Raw genomic sequence first — 16,727 nt, forward strand, 5'->3', positions numbered from 1 at the left:
GACACTATCCCTGAGTTCTTTTGCTCAAGGCTATCACTCTACCACTTGAGCCATAGCATCACTTCGGGCTTTTTTTTTTTTTTTCTGCTTATGTGGTGCTGAGGAATCGAACCCAGAGCCTCATGCATGCAAGGTAAGCACTCTACCACTGAGCCACCTTCTCAGCCCACTTTTTTGAGCTTTTAAAGGCCACCTGCATTTCTTGATTCATTTTCCTGTTTTTGTCACACTGCCTTCTCATCTCTCTAGTTCTCATTCTCTTCTATCTCCCATTTTGACTTATCAGAGCAGTTATGGGTACATTGGATCCATCTGGATAGTCCAGTTTCACAGCTGTTTTTTTTTTTTTTTTCTTGAAGTTGGTATGGGGTTGGAACTCTGGGTCTCAAGCTCCATTAGAATCTTTTACTCAAGGTTGGCATTCTACCACTTGAGCCACATCTCCACCTCCAGTTTTTTGCTAGTTATTTGGAGATAAGTATCTGATGGCCTTTTCTGTCTAAGCTGGCTTTGAACAATCTTCAATATCATTCAGCCTCCTAAGTAGCTAAGATTACAGGTGTGAGCCACCAGCACTTGGCTGGAATAATTTTTGAATGGTTTTGAAGTGCCTACCAAACTGCCCAATGTATTTATCTGAGAGAGAGCAAGGTAAAATTGTGTTCAGCTCATAAACAGCTTATGCCTGGGAAAAGGATTTACTTTTTGTTCTCTGTTTTGTTTTTGGTATGTTTATCAGATAAATTATAACCCATTGGAAATTTTGATTTTCTGGTCTATTTGGTGAAATGTATAAGTGGATTGATGGTTTTCGATGTCATATCCCTTTTGGGTGGAAAATGACAAAGGCTTTGCTTTATCAGTATTTTGTTTTTGTCCACTCTGTTCAAGCTCAAATCAAATGAGAATTACTATCTACTGGAAAGAGAATATTTCTTTGATATGGACCACTGAGTTTTGTGTTTACTCTCAATTGTGACTGAAAGTTTACAATTTAAACTATAAATTTTACCCAAATTACATTGACTTTCTATCATTCATAGACTTTACCTCTGATTGTGTAAGAAATGGAATGTTTTCTACCTCCAGATGGTGCTGTGTCAATTGTAAAATCTCTCTTTTAAAAATTGTGAAGTCTTTTTGTTTTTATATTTTTTTGTCAGTGGGGCTTAAACTCTGGGCTTGAGCACTGTCCCTGAGCTCTTCAGCTCAAGGTGAGCACTTTACCACTTGAGCCACAGAACCACTTCCGGTTTTCTGGTGGTTAATTGGAGCACCATCTCCAATTAACCACCAGAATACCAGTTGAGCCACAGCAACACTTCCGGTTTTCTGGTGGTTAAATTAACCTGGCTTTCTACCTCTCAGGGTTGCATGTTGGTGGAGCCTGGGGCACTCACACCTCCAGAGATCTCATCCATACAACTGGAAGTCCTGGGGGCTAGAGACAGCTTTCTCTCACATTCTGTATTGTCAGGAATGGGGAAACATAATTTCTCCATAGAAGTGAACTCCAGGCTTTGGTTACATGCATCCTGAGCAGTCTTTGGAAATTCAGACTCAATGATCAGACTCTCGTTAGCATTCTACTTTGGGGAAAATTTTTGTTTTTTCTCGAACTGGGCACAGCTGACTCACACCTGTAATCCTAGCGCTACTCTGGAGGCTGGGTGCTAAGGATCATGGTTCAAAGCCAGTCCGGAAAGTCTGAGAGACTTTTATCTCCAATAAACTATTCAGAAAAAGCCAGAAGTGGTGCTGTGGTTCAAGTGGTAGAGCATAAGCCTTGAGCATAAAGAGGCTCAGGGATTGGGCCCAGGTCTTGAGTTCAAGCCTCAGGACCAGCAGAAAAAAATAGAAGAAAAGAAAAGAAAAAAAATTCTCACTTTGGTGCTGTTGGTTTACACCTGTAATCCTAGCTATTCAGGGGGCTGAGAACTGAGGATTGTGGTTCAAAGTCTGTGAAACTTATCTCCAATTAACCACCAGAAAACCAGTAGTGGTGCTGTGTGGCTCAAGTAGTAGACCACTATCCTTGAGCACTTTGCTCAAGGACAGCACCCAGGCCCTGAGTACAACCCCTCCCCCCCAAAAAAATCTCTCTTCTAATCCCAACTGGAATGATTGGTGAGTATTATTCAATCAGATCCTTAGGTATATTAGTTATTTTTCAGTTTCCTAAGGTATGTCATCTATATTTGATTCCATCCAGTTTTATATTGATTTTGAAGCAGTGAGAGGTGCACTATAAAAAGAAATAAAAAGTAGCCTCTGAAGTCTAGAGTGAGTTGAACACTCCATGGTCAGTTTGCTTTCCCATTACACATAAAAGAATTCAGGAAATTCTAACATAAGACATGAATTTTTAAGACTATGATGAGACAAAATGAAATAGTTATTCACAGTTTTGTCTTAAGCTACACATAATGAAGTGGACATAACACTATACTCACAAATAAAATGCCAAATATTCCTCTCTCTTGCTAAATGAATGACAGCTATTTTTTTAAAATCTGTTAATTCTCATTTCTGATGATATTCAATCTTTATTTTTTCTTAGATTGTCCCCAAGTCACCTCATTAAAGTTTCTTCTTTTTCTTCTCCTACTCCTTTTTCCTCTTCTTCTTTCTGCTCCTCTTCTTCTTTCTCCTCTCCCCTCCTTCTCCATCTTTACTCTTGATGCTGGTTCTAGGGCCTGGTGCTTGTCCCTGAGCTTTTGTGTTCAAGGCCAGCACTCTACCATTTGAGTCATAGCTCCACTCTGACTTTTTGGTAGTTTATTGGAGATAAGAGTTTCATGGACTTTCCTGTACCAGCTGGCTTTGAACTATGATCTTCTGATATAAGCCTCTTGAGGTGCTAGGATTATAGGAGTAAGCCACTAACACCTGGCTATGTTCTAAAACTTCTGAATAATAAAGTAAATACTGGAAGAGGGCAAGGCAAGGGGTGATATTGTCCAAAAAGAAATGTACTCATTACCTGACTTATATAACTGGATTCCTTTCTATCATCTTCATAGTAACAATTTTTTTTTGTAGGGCCTGAACTCTGGGCCTGGGCACTGTCCCTCAGCTCTTCAGCTCAAGGCTAGCGCTCTACCACTTGAGCCACAGCACCACTTGTGGCTTTTTCTGCTTATGCAGTTCTGAGGAATCAAACCCAGGGCCTCATGCATGCAAGGCAAGCACTCTACCACTGAGCCACCTTCCCAGGACTCATAATAACAATTTTTAAAAAAGAAATCAGTGAGTAATAAAACCTACTTATGTAACTCTAGGTGTATTTATGGTGGCCTTTGGTAGAGGAACACTGACAAATGAAATGGTCACATTCTCCAAATTCCTGTCACTGTCATATCACCAATCACTGCCTTGAGTATCAAAGCAGATAAATGAAAAACTCATGAATCACTGATAACTGATTAACTTAATAAAAGAAAGGGAAAATTATTATTTTAGAATGTTAATGAATAAAAGAAATGACAGAATTAGAAAATCACAAATTTGTTAAAAAAAAATCTCAGAGCAAAAGCTGCTGAATCTCACAAGACTAGTCACACTGCATACCTTTGAACTTCTGGACACATCTTCTTAATTCCATCTCATTGTGAGCTGGGTGCATCATTTCCAGGAGACACTGGTCATAGGTAGAATCTATGGCTAATACCTCCAAAGTACCTCCCTGCTCATAATGATATTTGCTTCCTTCCAGGGAAGTGCCAAGATCTCAGGCTTGAAAGTCGGTGTCCTTGTATCTTCTGGTGTCCAGTCCTGCCGGTGGGGAACAGGGATTGCATGACCATATATTCCCATAAACCATTTGTATTTTTCAAGATGTGTTCATGCATGCACTTGAGATTAATATTTTTGTAGCATCCCTATTTCAATAAGAGACCTTTTTCTGGGGTGAGTACCCATAAACCATTTGTATTTTTCAAGATGTGTTCATGCATGCACTTGAGATTAATATTTTTGTAACATCCCTATTTCAATAAGAGACCTTTTTCTGGGGTGAGTAGTTCATCCAACTCCATTGGCATAGATGGTCAGAACAGTCATTAGAGAACTGAGCTTCCTCCAGGATTGTCTTGAACTAAGTTTTGGAGACTGCAGGTCAGATTCCCACTTAGAGAAAATTCCTGTTGCAGGTCTTCCTGGAGCTTGGCCACTGCCTCCAACAAGCATCTCACCAGAGAGAGGAGAGGTCACCTGTCTCTGTTATCCACATTGATTTTCATCTTATTTCATTTTTCAGGAACCTGGCAGGACTAGCAACAGGCAAGCAGGAAGTCCAGTATGAGTTGGAGAAGCAGCTAGACTCTCGGGCAGCCACCCCATGGCCAGTCTGCCTTGGGAGGCGTAGGCTCCTAGGCTTTCAATCTGCCATAGTGGGGAGGAAGAGGGAGGAGAAGGAGCTGGGTAAGGAGGACTGAGGGTAAGACTAACACAGGCAGCGCCACAGTCCACTGCGCCCATCGCCCAGTGCAGGCTCCAAACCCTTCGCTGGTCAATGCGTGTTCTGCACGCCCCGCCCGCTCCCGGTAGCCTGCTCCTCTAGAAGGGGAACCAGGGAACCGAGCCCATCGCTCGCCCCAGGCAGCCAGGCTCCTCCCGCTTGCACTAGGGCCAAGCCAAGTCCCCTGTCCTACACTGCTGGCTACATTAGGCTTGCACTGGGGCCAACTCAAGTCCCCTGTCCTACACTGCTGGCTACATGAGGCTCGACGTGCATCTGCTTGGCTCCTCTTTGTGACCAGAACCCGGACTTAGACTTTTTTTTTTTTTTAACAATTGGAATATCACAGGCTTTATTTTGCATTTATAAATAGTTCTTGCTGTCAGGGCGAGATACGGAATGCAAGCTTTATCTCCACGTCTGCTTTTTTTTTTTTTTTTTTTTTGATCTGTGTTGTGTGTGGGAGTGGGGGTGGGGGTGGGGACCTTGGGTTGAACTCAGAGCTTCATGCTCTTTCTTGGCTTGCTTGCATAGCCAAGCTCTTCCACTTGACCTTAATGCCATGCTTGCTAACGGGAGACGGAGGCTTGTGAATTCTCCTTCCCCATCCCTTTGGACAGCCTTTAAAGCAGGATCTTCCCATCTTAGCCTCCTGAGTAGCTAGGATTGCAGGCGTGCAACCACTGGCCCAGAGCCCTGCTCAGTGAGCTCGTTTGACTCCCAGGTGCGCGCGTGTTGATCAGCGTTGCTTGCGCACGAATGTTCTGTCAACTACCGTTGATAGTTTCAATACCACAGAGCATCGCTGTTAGGATGTTGTGGTGTGTGAGATGAAGTTGGCTAACTTAGAAATGCTTGTGTTGGGTTTCAAGGGAAGTGAAAGGCCTACAGGGAAGGAAGGGATCTCTAAGATTCGTAGCTTCAGCCATGAAGAAAATATTTGGCTTTGGGATTAAGGAGAGGACACCTTTGGGCTTCTGCGATGGCAATAGGAGTACCTCCCTGCAATCTGGGAATGAAAATATTGATAGCCACTATTGGCGAAATTTCTATGCCAAATACAAACCTAAGGAAAAGCTGCACAAGGCTGCAAGCACAGGGAAAGTAGAGAAATTGGTATCTATCCTTGATAGTGGGAAAATCCATGTGGATAACAGAGACAAGAAGAACAGGTAATAGGGCCTGCTAAGGAGGGTATGAGCTGGGGGAGTGGGTGGTGGTCAGTGGGAGGAAGAATACAGGGGTGGGCTGACTTCCCACTGCAGGCTCTTTAGCACACACTTGCACCCAGACTATCTTTCTGAACAGCAGAACAAGATCAAAGCTTTCCTAGTTTTCCCATCCTTACATCACCATCTTGCAATGACTTAAAACTGTCTTAACTAACACAGTTAAGTGCAAGTAAGAGGTTAGTTTAATGTATGCATTTTAATGGCTTTTAACCATAATAGAAAAGTAAATGAAATATGAACCCTAATGCATCCACTTCACACCTAAAAATTCTTCAAATAATATTCATCAGCATTTTTACAACAGTGTATATCCATGTCTATGTGTCCTTTACTGTTTGGAGGGGGCTAAGAAAAAAACTTTGAGACAGAAAGATGGCCCTTCCTCTTGCACTGAGAGCAGTGGGTACCTGATCAGCCTCTGCCACTATCTATTGTTGTGTCTGGGTGGTCCTGGGCCTTGAGACTGTCAGGTAGGATGTTGATAGTGGCCCAAATGCTAATTGTTACTCAATGGGACCCTGTTTAAATGGTACCTACTGAGGCTCAAAGTCTTGTGCCTAGTCCCTGGCTCCAAGGTTTTATGTATTTATTTCATTGTTTGTGTGTGTGTGTGTGTGTGTGTGTGTGTGTGTGTGTGTGTGTGTGTGCTGGTTCTAGGCTTAAACTCAGGGCCCAGTCGTTAGCTTTTTCTTCTCAAGACTGGGGCTCTACCAGTTGAATCACAGCTCCACTTCTTTCAGCTTTTTGGTGGTTAATTGGAGATAAGACTCTCACATTTTTCTACCTGTGCTGGCTTGCAACTGCAAGCTTCAGATTTCAGCCTTCTGAGTACCTAAGATTACAGGTATGAGCCACTTGCACCCAGCAAACTCCATGTTTTTGAGTAGGAAGATTCAATAATTGACAAATGTGAGCTCTTTATGTGCTTATTAATTTTACATGAACCAAAAAAATGTTTGAATAAACCTACATTCGCCTTTTGAAGTATCAAAATATGCAACTAGTTTTTACATAGGAATCAATTCACCATAGCCCAAAAGAGATCAAAGCAGAAAACAATAGAAAATCTATACTACTGTCATAATATTTTTAAGAAAAGGAGATTTATTCATGAATGAAATAACTTAACTGGAGAAAATGACTAGATTTTTATGATTGAAAATAACTCCCTAAAGAAAGATAAATATTTTAAGTAATACAAAATAAGTAGTGGAGCAAAAAGAAAAGTCAATTTATACAATTTTATGTTGTAAAAGAACTTCTTATAAATGTCCTCAAAAGAAAGTATTTCTTTTGGCTTCCCTCCCACTCCCATTCCTTCCATTGGCAGATGAATAACACACTTAATAACCACACCCAGGCCAGGTGCCAGTGGCTCACACCTATAATCCTAGCTACTCAGGAGGCTGAGATCTGAGGATCATGGTTCAAAGCCAGCCTGGGCAGGAAAGTCTGTGAGACTCTTATCTCCAATAAACCACAGAAAACCAGAAGTGGCGATGTGGCTCAAGTGGTAGAGTGCTAGCCTTGAGCTGAAAAACTGAGGGACAGAGCCCAGGCCCAGAGTTCAAGCCCCATGACCAACAACCCCCTCCCCCCCTGAAAAAAACCACGCACACTGAACACACACTGAACCACACCCACAGCCTAAAAGCAGATTACCTAAAGGTAGATTTATCATAAGAAAAGTAAGATGTATTATAGAAAACAATGCAATATCCTGCAACACATATTTCTCATCTATCTCCATTTATCTCCTGGGCACTGTCCCTAAGCTTTTTACTCAAGGTTAGGACTACTTACCACTTGAGCCACAGCTCCACATCTGGCTGTTTGGTGGTTAAGTGGAGATAAGAGTCTCATAAATTTTTTCCCCCTGAGCTGCCTTCAAACCAGGATCCTCAGATCTCAGCCTTTTGTGTAGCTAGGATTGTAGGTATGAACCCTGCACCTGGCTCTATCTCAATTTTGATGAGAATTCTTTCTATGAATAAGGAAAAGACTTTTTATTTAGTCATTGGTGATTGGAATCAATTCCAGAGCTGCCTCTATATTTGGTGAGCTATATACACCTTCAACTCCTCAACTGTGATCTTTGAAAGATCTATAGGTAACTTTTTTTTTTTTTTTTGGGTCCGGTCGTGGGGCCTGAACTCTGGGCCTGGGCGCTGTCCCTCAGCTCTTCAGCTCAAGGCTAGTGCTCTTCCACTTGAGCCACAGTGCCACTTCTGGCTTTTTTCTTTTTGCTTATGTGGTGCTGAGGAATCGAACCCAGGGCCTCAGGCATGCAAGGCAAACGCTCTACCACTGAGCCATCTTCCCAGCCCCGATCTATAGGTAATTTATGGATATACAAAGCAATATTTAGTGTCCTGGGTAAGAGAAGGAGTTTAAGTTAAATAAAGAATTGAATGCTGTTTTCAGATTAAGAACTGGGAGGATGAGGAGCGTTGGTAATTATGTTGCTGCATGAAGTTTAAGTTGCTCATGATGTTTTTTCAAATAGACAATTTAAGGATAACTACTGTATCAGATTTGAAAACTGTCCATATCACTATCCATCAATTACATTATCCTAAAATGAGAGATACAGATGATTGGTTCTCCTCAGAAGTGATCAAAATATGTCCTATAAATAAAATATATCCTATAAAAGTTGCAATGCTTCACAGGATGGAATGATACATCATCTCTGAAGATGGTACAGATGAATGTTACCATGAAAAGACAGGCTGCATTAACCAAGTGACAAAAAGTCAAGTTGATTATATAAACTTTAGCCAAAGATACATACAAAATGTGTTGTGTGAAACTTTCTCTTCTTATATCTACCACTTACAAGTTTATTGGTCTGGGAATGTGGCTCAGTGGTAGAGTGCTTGCCTTGCATGCATGAAGCCCTGGGTTCAATTCCTTAGTACCACATAAACAGAAAAAACCGGAAGTGACACTGTGACTCAAGTGGTAGTGTGCTAGCTTTGAACAAATGAAGCTTAGGGACAGCACCAAGCCCTGATTTCAAGCCCCAGGACTGGTAACAAATAATAAAAAAAGTTTATTATTTAGTTTCCAGTATTTAAGGTTTATCATTACTTTTTTGTTTCTGACTTAGTTGGTTCCTATTCTGGGTATGTAGCTCAATAGCAGAGCACTTGCCTAGCATACAGGAGGTTGTGAGTTCTATTCCCAGCTTCACACGTATACAAAAACAATGCAATCAGGTAGGCTGCTTTTTTCTTCAATAGTATGAGTGACAACAGCTTATAGTATCCTTTCTTCAGAAGAAAATCAAATATTTCTTTAGAAAGCAATGGAATGACATGCCAGTACAATATTTACAATGGCATAAGTAATTGTGTATTTGGAGATAATGATCCGTGATTCCATTAAAAAAAAATCCCTTTCATTTCCACAGGACTGCTCTGCATTTTGCCTGTGCTTGTGGCCATGTCAAAGTGGTGACCTTCCTAATCGCCAATGATTGTGAGATTGACCTTTGTGACAGCGACAACAGCACTGCACTGATTAAGGTAGACTGGAACCATTGCTTTCAGTGTGAGATGGATTTGATTTAAATGCTTAGAAGAAAAAAATGTAGGACTGGGAAGGTGGCTCAGTGGTAGAGTGCTTGCCTTGCATGCCTGAGGCCCTGGGTTCGATTCCTCAGCACCACATAAGCAAAAAGAAAAAAAGCCGGAAGTGGCGCTGTGGCTCAGGTGGTAGAGCCCTAGACTTGAGCTGAAGAGCTGAGGGACAGTGCCCAGGCCCAGAGCTCAGGCCCCATGACCGGACCCAAAAAAAAAAAAAAAAAAGAAAAAAAAAAGAAAAAAATGTATCTCATTTAAAGCTTTCAAATTTGTTAAATTTAGGGAATTTTTTCTTGAACTCACTGAGTCCACTGTCTGTGTTCAATACTCTCAGGCTGTACAATGCCAGGAAGAGGAGTGTGCAACCATTTTACTAAAGCATGGCGCTGATTCAAACATTGAAGATGTCAGCGGCTTCACTGCCCTTCATTACGCTGTCTGCAATGGGAATAGTCCAATGGTTACCAAGCTGCTTGCATATAATGCAAACATCGAAGCAAAGACTAAGGTATAGAACACTTAACTTTGATTCTAAAATATTTGAAATACCTGTGTTTTACTAGTGACAAAAGGGTTTATTTTCTGTGTTTAGAAGCTTGGCCATTTGCTCAATAAAAATATTTTGAAATGATGTAAATGTTGAAGATGTCACTTTAAATATTGCTGTTTAAAAGCAGCCTTAGGGCTGGGAATGTGGCTTATTGATAGAGTGCTTGCCTAGCATGCATGAAGCCCTGGGTTTGGTTGCTCAGCACCTCATAAACAGAAAATGCCAGAAGTGGTACTGTGGCTCAAGTGGTAGAGTGCTAGCCTTGAGTGAAAGAAGCTCAGGGACAGTGCCCAGACCCTGAGTTCAAGCCCAGGACTGGCAAAAAATAAAAGCAAGCCGGGCACCAGTAGCTCATGCCTATAATCCTAGCTACTCAGGAGGCTGAAATCTGAGGATTGTGGTTCAAAGCCAGCCCAGAGAGGAAAGTCTGTGAGACTCTTATCTATAATTAACAACTCAAAAACTGGAAGTGGTGTTATGGCTCAAGAGCTAGAGAGCTAGACTTGAGCTGAAGAATCCAGGGACAGCACCCAGGCCGAGAGTTCAAGCCCCATGACCGACAAAAGAACAAACAAACAACAACAACAAAAAACCCCCAGCATTAGAAGGTTCAGCCTTTCTTCTATGCATTGTAACAAATTCATATGAAAACACTGAAGGGTTGTTTTGTTTTTCTTTTTCCATTCTTCTAATTCTAGCTTTTTTGGTGATTAACTGGAGATAAGAGTCTCTCAGACTTATCTGCTCAGGCTGACCTTGAATCTCAATCCTCAGATCTCAGCCTCTGAGTAACTAGACACGAATAGCCAGAAACCAGCAGTATTTTTAAACTTTTCTTTATCTAGCTTATAAATAATACATATAGATTGGTTTTAAATATATATATATATATATTTTTTTTTTTGGTTGGTTGTGGGTATTGAACTCAGGGTTGGGTGCTATCCTAATGTTCAAGGCTAACATTCTACCACTGAGCTACAGCTCAACTTCTGGTTTTCTAGTGGTTAACTGTGGATAAGAATCTCATGGAGGGGCTGGGATGATGGCTCAGTGGTAGAGTGCTTGCCTTGCATGCATGAGGCCCTGGGTTCAATTCCTTAGCACTGCATAAGCAGAAAAAGTGGTAGAGCACTAGCCTTGAGCTGAAGAGCTGAGGGACATCGCCCAGGCCCAGAGTTCAGGCCCACGACTGACAACAACAACAACAAAAAGAATCTCATGGACTTTCCTGCCCAGGCTGGCTTTGAATAACAATCCTCACATCTCAGCCTCCTTAGTAGCTAAGATTACAGGCATGAGCTACCAGTGTCTGGTAGCTTTAGAATTTTTACTGATAAGCTATGTTCTTTTTATTTGTGATTTATACTTTACCAAAAATAAAAAGAATAACTCAAGGCAGTAATTAAAATGGAGCAAGAATAAAAATGGATTCAGTAGATTAGCCTGACACATGTCTTTAATCCAGCATTCAGGAGTAGAAGGCAGGAGAATCATGAAATCCAAGCCAACCTTGGATACGTAGGGAGATCCATGTTTCAATAAATAAACAAGCAAGCAAGCACATAAATAAACAAAAGGAATGCATCCCAGAATTATCTTAAGAATAAAATTAGGTATGGAGCTTAGTAAGAACTTGGTAAGAATGTTTCACCTTAGCTGGGCACTGGTGGCTCATACCTGTAATCTTAGCTATACAAGAGACTGAGATCTGAGGATCATGGTTCAAAGCCAGCCTGGGCAGAAAAGTCCGTGAGACTCTTCTCTCCAATTAATCGCCAGAAAACTGGGAGTGGAGCTGTGGCTCAAGTGAGCTAAAGAGCTCAGGGACAGTGCCTAGGCCCAGAGTTCAAGTCCCATGACTCTCACACACACACACACACACACACACACACACACACACACACACAAAAGAATGTTTCATCTTATGATGGATGAACTCCACAGACTTTTTAGTAATACGAATTCAAAGTTTCTTCGAAGCCTATATCATTTAATTTAGTGATTTTTTTTGAGGCAAGTATCTGAAATCCTAAAACCATAAGTAGAAGAATATCAAGCAAGCTTCCTCCACAACCTGCAGAAAGTATCTGATACTGGAGAGTTCTTAATACAATGAAACTCTGAAACTCTACTTTGTCAAATACTAGTGTTTGCCAGAAGAAATCCTATAAAATAGGAATTAAACAAAATTAAAAAGATTTATTTCTGGGTACATAATGCAGTTTGTCTTATTTCAAATTATTTCTTTCATTTATGTGGTACTGAGGAATTGAATCCAGGGCCTCATGCCTGCTAGGCAAGCACCCTATCACTAAGCCACATTCCCCAGCCTGTCTTATTTCCCAAGGACATGATTATCGAGTTTTTGTGTTGGGGCACAGCACAACTGGAAAAGTAAATATTCTTCAGAATACAGACAGAAATCCTAATCTAGACATGATAATTTAGTTCTTTTTTTTTTTTTTTGCCAGTCCTAGGGCTTGAACTCATGGCCACAGTACACTACTTCTGACTTTTTCTTTCTTTCTTTTTTTTTGGGTCCGGTTGTGAGGCCTGAACTCTGGGCCTGGGCACTGTCCCTCAGCTCTTCAGCTCAAGGCTAGCGCTCTACCTCTTGAGACACAGTGTCACTTCTGGCTTTTTTCTTTTTGCTTATGTGGTTCTGAGGAATCGAACCCAGGGCCTCAGGTATGCAAGGCAAGCACTCTACCACTGAGCCACCTTCCCAGCCCCACTTCTGACTTTTTCGGTTTATGTGGTACTGAAGAATTGAACCCAGGGCTTCATGCATGCTAGGCAAGCACTCTACCACTAAGCAACATTCCTAGCCCAATTTAGTTATCTATCCAATCACATAGTGAACATATTTGCTACTATATATTTGGACTTGGGGCTTTTGGGAGAAAAGTACAGTCTGGTAAGAAGCTCTTGTCTTAGATAGGAGCAATCATGATACCCTACAAATGATGCAATTGAGGCAAGGACTCATGGAACCAGTTAACAGTGGAAGCGAGTTTTGTAGAGTAATGGGGTTATTGTAACTGTGTGAAAGCACAGTGTAAGGAGGAGAAACACTACTGGTGATTTGCTCTATATGTCTATATTTACAGGGTCTTTTATGACATTTTCAATTTGGTTGAAATTGTGTGAATTATAAAGTGATTTTTGTCATTTTGCAGGATTACCTCACACCTTTTTTACTTGCTCTAAGGGAAAGCAAAGTACATGTGGCAGACCTTTTAATAAGGAAGGGAGCAAATATACATGCACTTGATGAATTTAGAAGGTATGTCTTTAAAAATATAAACTTTAAGCTGGGCACCAGTGGTTCATACCTGGAATCCTAGCTACTCAGGAAGCTCAGATCTGAGGATCATGGTTTGAAAGCAGCTCAGGCAGCAAAGTCCATGGTCCTGTTAGCCACCAAAAAGCCAGAAGTGGAGCTGTGACTAAAGTGGTAGAGTGCTAGCTTTGAGCACAAAAGCTCAGAGACAGCATCCAGGCCCCTGAGTTTAAGTCCCATGACTGATACACACACATACATACACAAAAGTAAACCTCAGTGATGCTCCAGTGTGATAACAATCACTCAAGTCAGATATTTAATTGATGGGAAGAAGATTAACCTATGCTCATCTGTGAACAAATGCAATCATGTAGAAACCATGAGGAAAATGACTTATATAACTGTGGGCAGGGATGGGAGGGGGAAATTGGGTAAAGCAAAGGAAGGGGTGACATTGTCTAAAAAAATAAATATACTCATTACACGACTTACAAAATGGTAACCCCTATACAAACACCTTAAAAAAACCAATAAAATTATATTAAAAATGTTAACATAAACCATCAGGTAAAAAAGCAATTATTTGTAGTGAGTAATACAAAAAGAACATAATGGAGTACATGTTCCCTTAAATATTAATTAATGTTAATTATTATTTGATTTTTGTTGGTCACATGATCATATGCTCACAGGGTTTCATTTTTCATTTGTTTTTGTTTTAAAATTATTTATCAAGCATAAATAAGAGTTGGAAATTCTAGTCTGTTGGATGACTCTGCTTTTTTCTTTCAATAGTCAAGTTTTTAATTTACTTGTTCATTTCTTGCATTTGAAGTACTCTTTGATGATATCCTTGGCCTAAGACCCTTTGTATATAGTCTTTAACGGCTACACAACTGCAACCAGCCATTTTTATGATTTTTCTTCCCTCTGGATCATTTTGCAGAGGCCTACCCACTCCTCTAGCTTTTTGTTGTTGTTGTTGTCATTGACCTTAAGATTGATTTGGTGCTCACCAAAGGGTCTCCACCAACTGGATATACACGAGCTCATTACAGTTCGAAGCAAACACACTCAGATATGTTTGGCTCTTGTGTAAGGCTTTGGCTGCTTCGTGAATTACAAATGCTAGGCCTTGGTGGATGAGAGCGATCTTCAGCACCTCTTGTAAAGCAATACAGAATTAATGTCCATTACACCTCCAGAAGCAATGCTTTCCTCCTCCATGGCGTGGATTATGGGTGAAGCCAATCTCGCCTGCCTTGGCAGCTGCTGGGAAAGAGCTAGATGACTCTGCTTTAAGGCGATTCCATGGAAGAATGTTGCTGTTAGGCTATTCCTAAATGACTCTTAATGGCCATTAGTGCTGTAAAGACTTGTTTCTTCTACCTGATTTAGTTTGATTCTTTTATTTTATGACAAAAGAAAAATAGGTTTAACTGGAAAAACTTGAACTGTGAAGATGTCCTAGATATATGATAAAGGCTTTGAAATCACTGCATTTAATTTCTAGCTTTCCCATATTCTATTTATGTGTCTTAGGAAAAATTATTTATCCCCAGATACGTTCCATGAGATGAAGAAGAGGATAATAGCCTTTAATGATAGTTTCAACACTATTTATATACCATTTAGTTTATTGCCTTCCACCTTGTGATCAATATAATTAAACTACCTTGTTAGTACTACTATTATTATTTTATTTATTTATTTATTTATTTATTTTTTGGGTCCAGTCGAGGAGCCTGAACTCTGGGCCTGGGCGCTGTCCCTCAGCTCTTCAGCTCAGGGCTAGCGCTCTACTACTTGAGCCACAGCGCCACTTCCAGCTTTTTTTCTTTTTGTTTATGTGGTGCTGAGGAATCGAACCCAGGGCCTCATGCATGCAAGGCAAGCGCTTTACCACTGAGCCACCTTCCCAGCCCCACTATTATTATTTTAAATACATTTTCACAATGTTACCATTATTCTATTTACACAAATAGATTTTACTTACATGAACATCAGCTGACCTGAAATTCAATGTGTTACTTTGGATTAGGGAATAAGTGGGGAATTACTCATTTTACCTAGATAAATGACCTTAACACATTTATTATCCATTAAAGTCCACATTAAATGATAGATTCTGGATATATTCCCAGTGCAACAAAAGGTTCTCCGTTTGATTTTTCCTTTGAGCCTCAGAGATAATTTCCAGAGGCAAATATCAGAGCATATACCTGTCAGTAACTTTCTGCACAGACAGACAAGGTATCAAATTCGTAGTACTTATCTATTTATCTGTATAAATATCTCAGTGAAAGTAGCCAACGGTGACACTGTATATGTTTTTTTAGAAATGCTCTCATGTATGCCGTAAGATGTGAATCAAAAGATATGATCGCGCTTCTTCTTCAGCGAGGCATTGAGGTTTCCCATCAAGATGGTTTTGGATGGACTGCGTTACAATATGCAGCTGCAAGTCATTCTAGGATGTAAGTGTTCACTTTAACATTGAGTAGAGGTTTAAAACAGTTACTATTACACTATTTCACTGGTTGATGAGGTTTTAGAAGGACCGTGAGTTAGTATACTTCATCAGTCAGTAACAAAGCAAAAAGACTAGTTAGAAGTAGCAATTTGTGCGGAATATTTTACCCCAGAACTTTTTTTTTTTTTTGAGGAGGGGATTGGGGGCTTTGGCAGCAATGGAGATTACTTGTAATTGGCAAGTGTTCTATCACTGAGGTGGATCTCTAGCCCCTAGATCAGGAATTTTAAGGCCTTTTTTTCCTTAGGAATCCCAGCATGGGGTCTTTTACCTGGGATCTAGAGTATCACATCTTTGATTTTTGTAATTAGCTATTTGGGACTTGAAATGTTTAGTTGAGCTGAAAAATAACATTACTTTCTCCTGGGGAAAGAACCTAAGGAGTTCATCAAATATAAGAATGTCAGGGGCTGGGAAGGTGGCTCAGTGGTAGAGCCTTGAGCTTAAGAGCTGAGGGACAGTGCCCAGGCCCAGAGTTCAGGCCCCATGACCGGACCCCCCCCCCCCCAAAAAAAAGAATGTCAGTCTCATTTCACAAGTCAGAGAGATGGGGGAAAAAGGGAGAATCTAATTACGCTTTTGTTTCTGTTGGTTCTATATCTGCAATGCTGCTGTTAAAACTGGATCTGGGAGTCCAGAAATGATTTCTTTTACTACCTTGCTGCCCTTACTGACCTATACTGCTGAGTCTTTTTAATTTTTTTTTTGGCCCATTGTGAGGCCTGAACTCTGGGCCTGGGCGCCATCTCTCAGCTCTTAGCTCAAGGCTAGCGCTCTACCACTTAAGCCACAGTGCCACAGTGCCACTTCCAACTTTTTCTGCTTAAGTGGTGCTGAGGAATTGAACCCAGGGCCTCACGCATGCAAGGCAAGCGCTCTACCACTGAGCCACCTTCCCAGCTTTATTATTATATTTTTTAGTTCATCTGTACTTAGGTTTTTTGTTTTTGGTTGTGTGTTTGCTTTGTTTTGCCAATCCTGGAGCTTGAACTCAGGGTCTGAGCACTGTCCTTAACTTCTTTTGCTCAAGGCTAGTGCTCTATGACTTGAGCCACAGCACCATTTCTGGCTTTTTCTGTT

At 40.9% G+C, this 16,727-nt stretch overlaps 1 protein-coding gene and 1 pseudogene across 1 annotated transcript; one reads left to right on the top strand and one right to left on the bottom strand.

The window, feature by feature from the left end:
• Window positions 1-5,386: 5,386 nt before the first annotated feature.
• On the top strand, window positions 5,387-15,591 carry LOC122096738 (ankyrin repeat domain-containing protein 7-like; the record flags this gene model as incomplete). Its single annotated transcript, XM_042667308.1, has 5 exons — window positions 5,387-5,631; window positions 9,107-9,221; window positions 9,613-9,786; window positions 13,008-13,114; window positions 15,454-15,591. Coding segments are annotated over exons 1-5 (779 nt in total), but the record flags the coding sequence as incomplete, so codon positions are not given.
• LOC122099230 lies at window positions 13,931-14,341 on the bottom strand (annotated as a pseudogene).
• Window positions 15,592-16,727: the final 1,136 nt, after the last annotated feature.

Source organism: Dipodomys spectabilis, unplaced genomic scaffold (assembly GCF_019054845.1).
Source record: "Dipodomys spectabilis isolate Male_0828 unplaced genomic scaffold, ASM1905484v1 ptg000017l, whole genome shotgun sequence".
NCBI lineage: Eukaryota > Metazoa > Chordata > Mammalia > Rodentia > Heteromyidae > Dipodomys > Dipodomys spectabilis.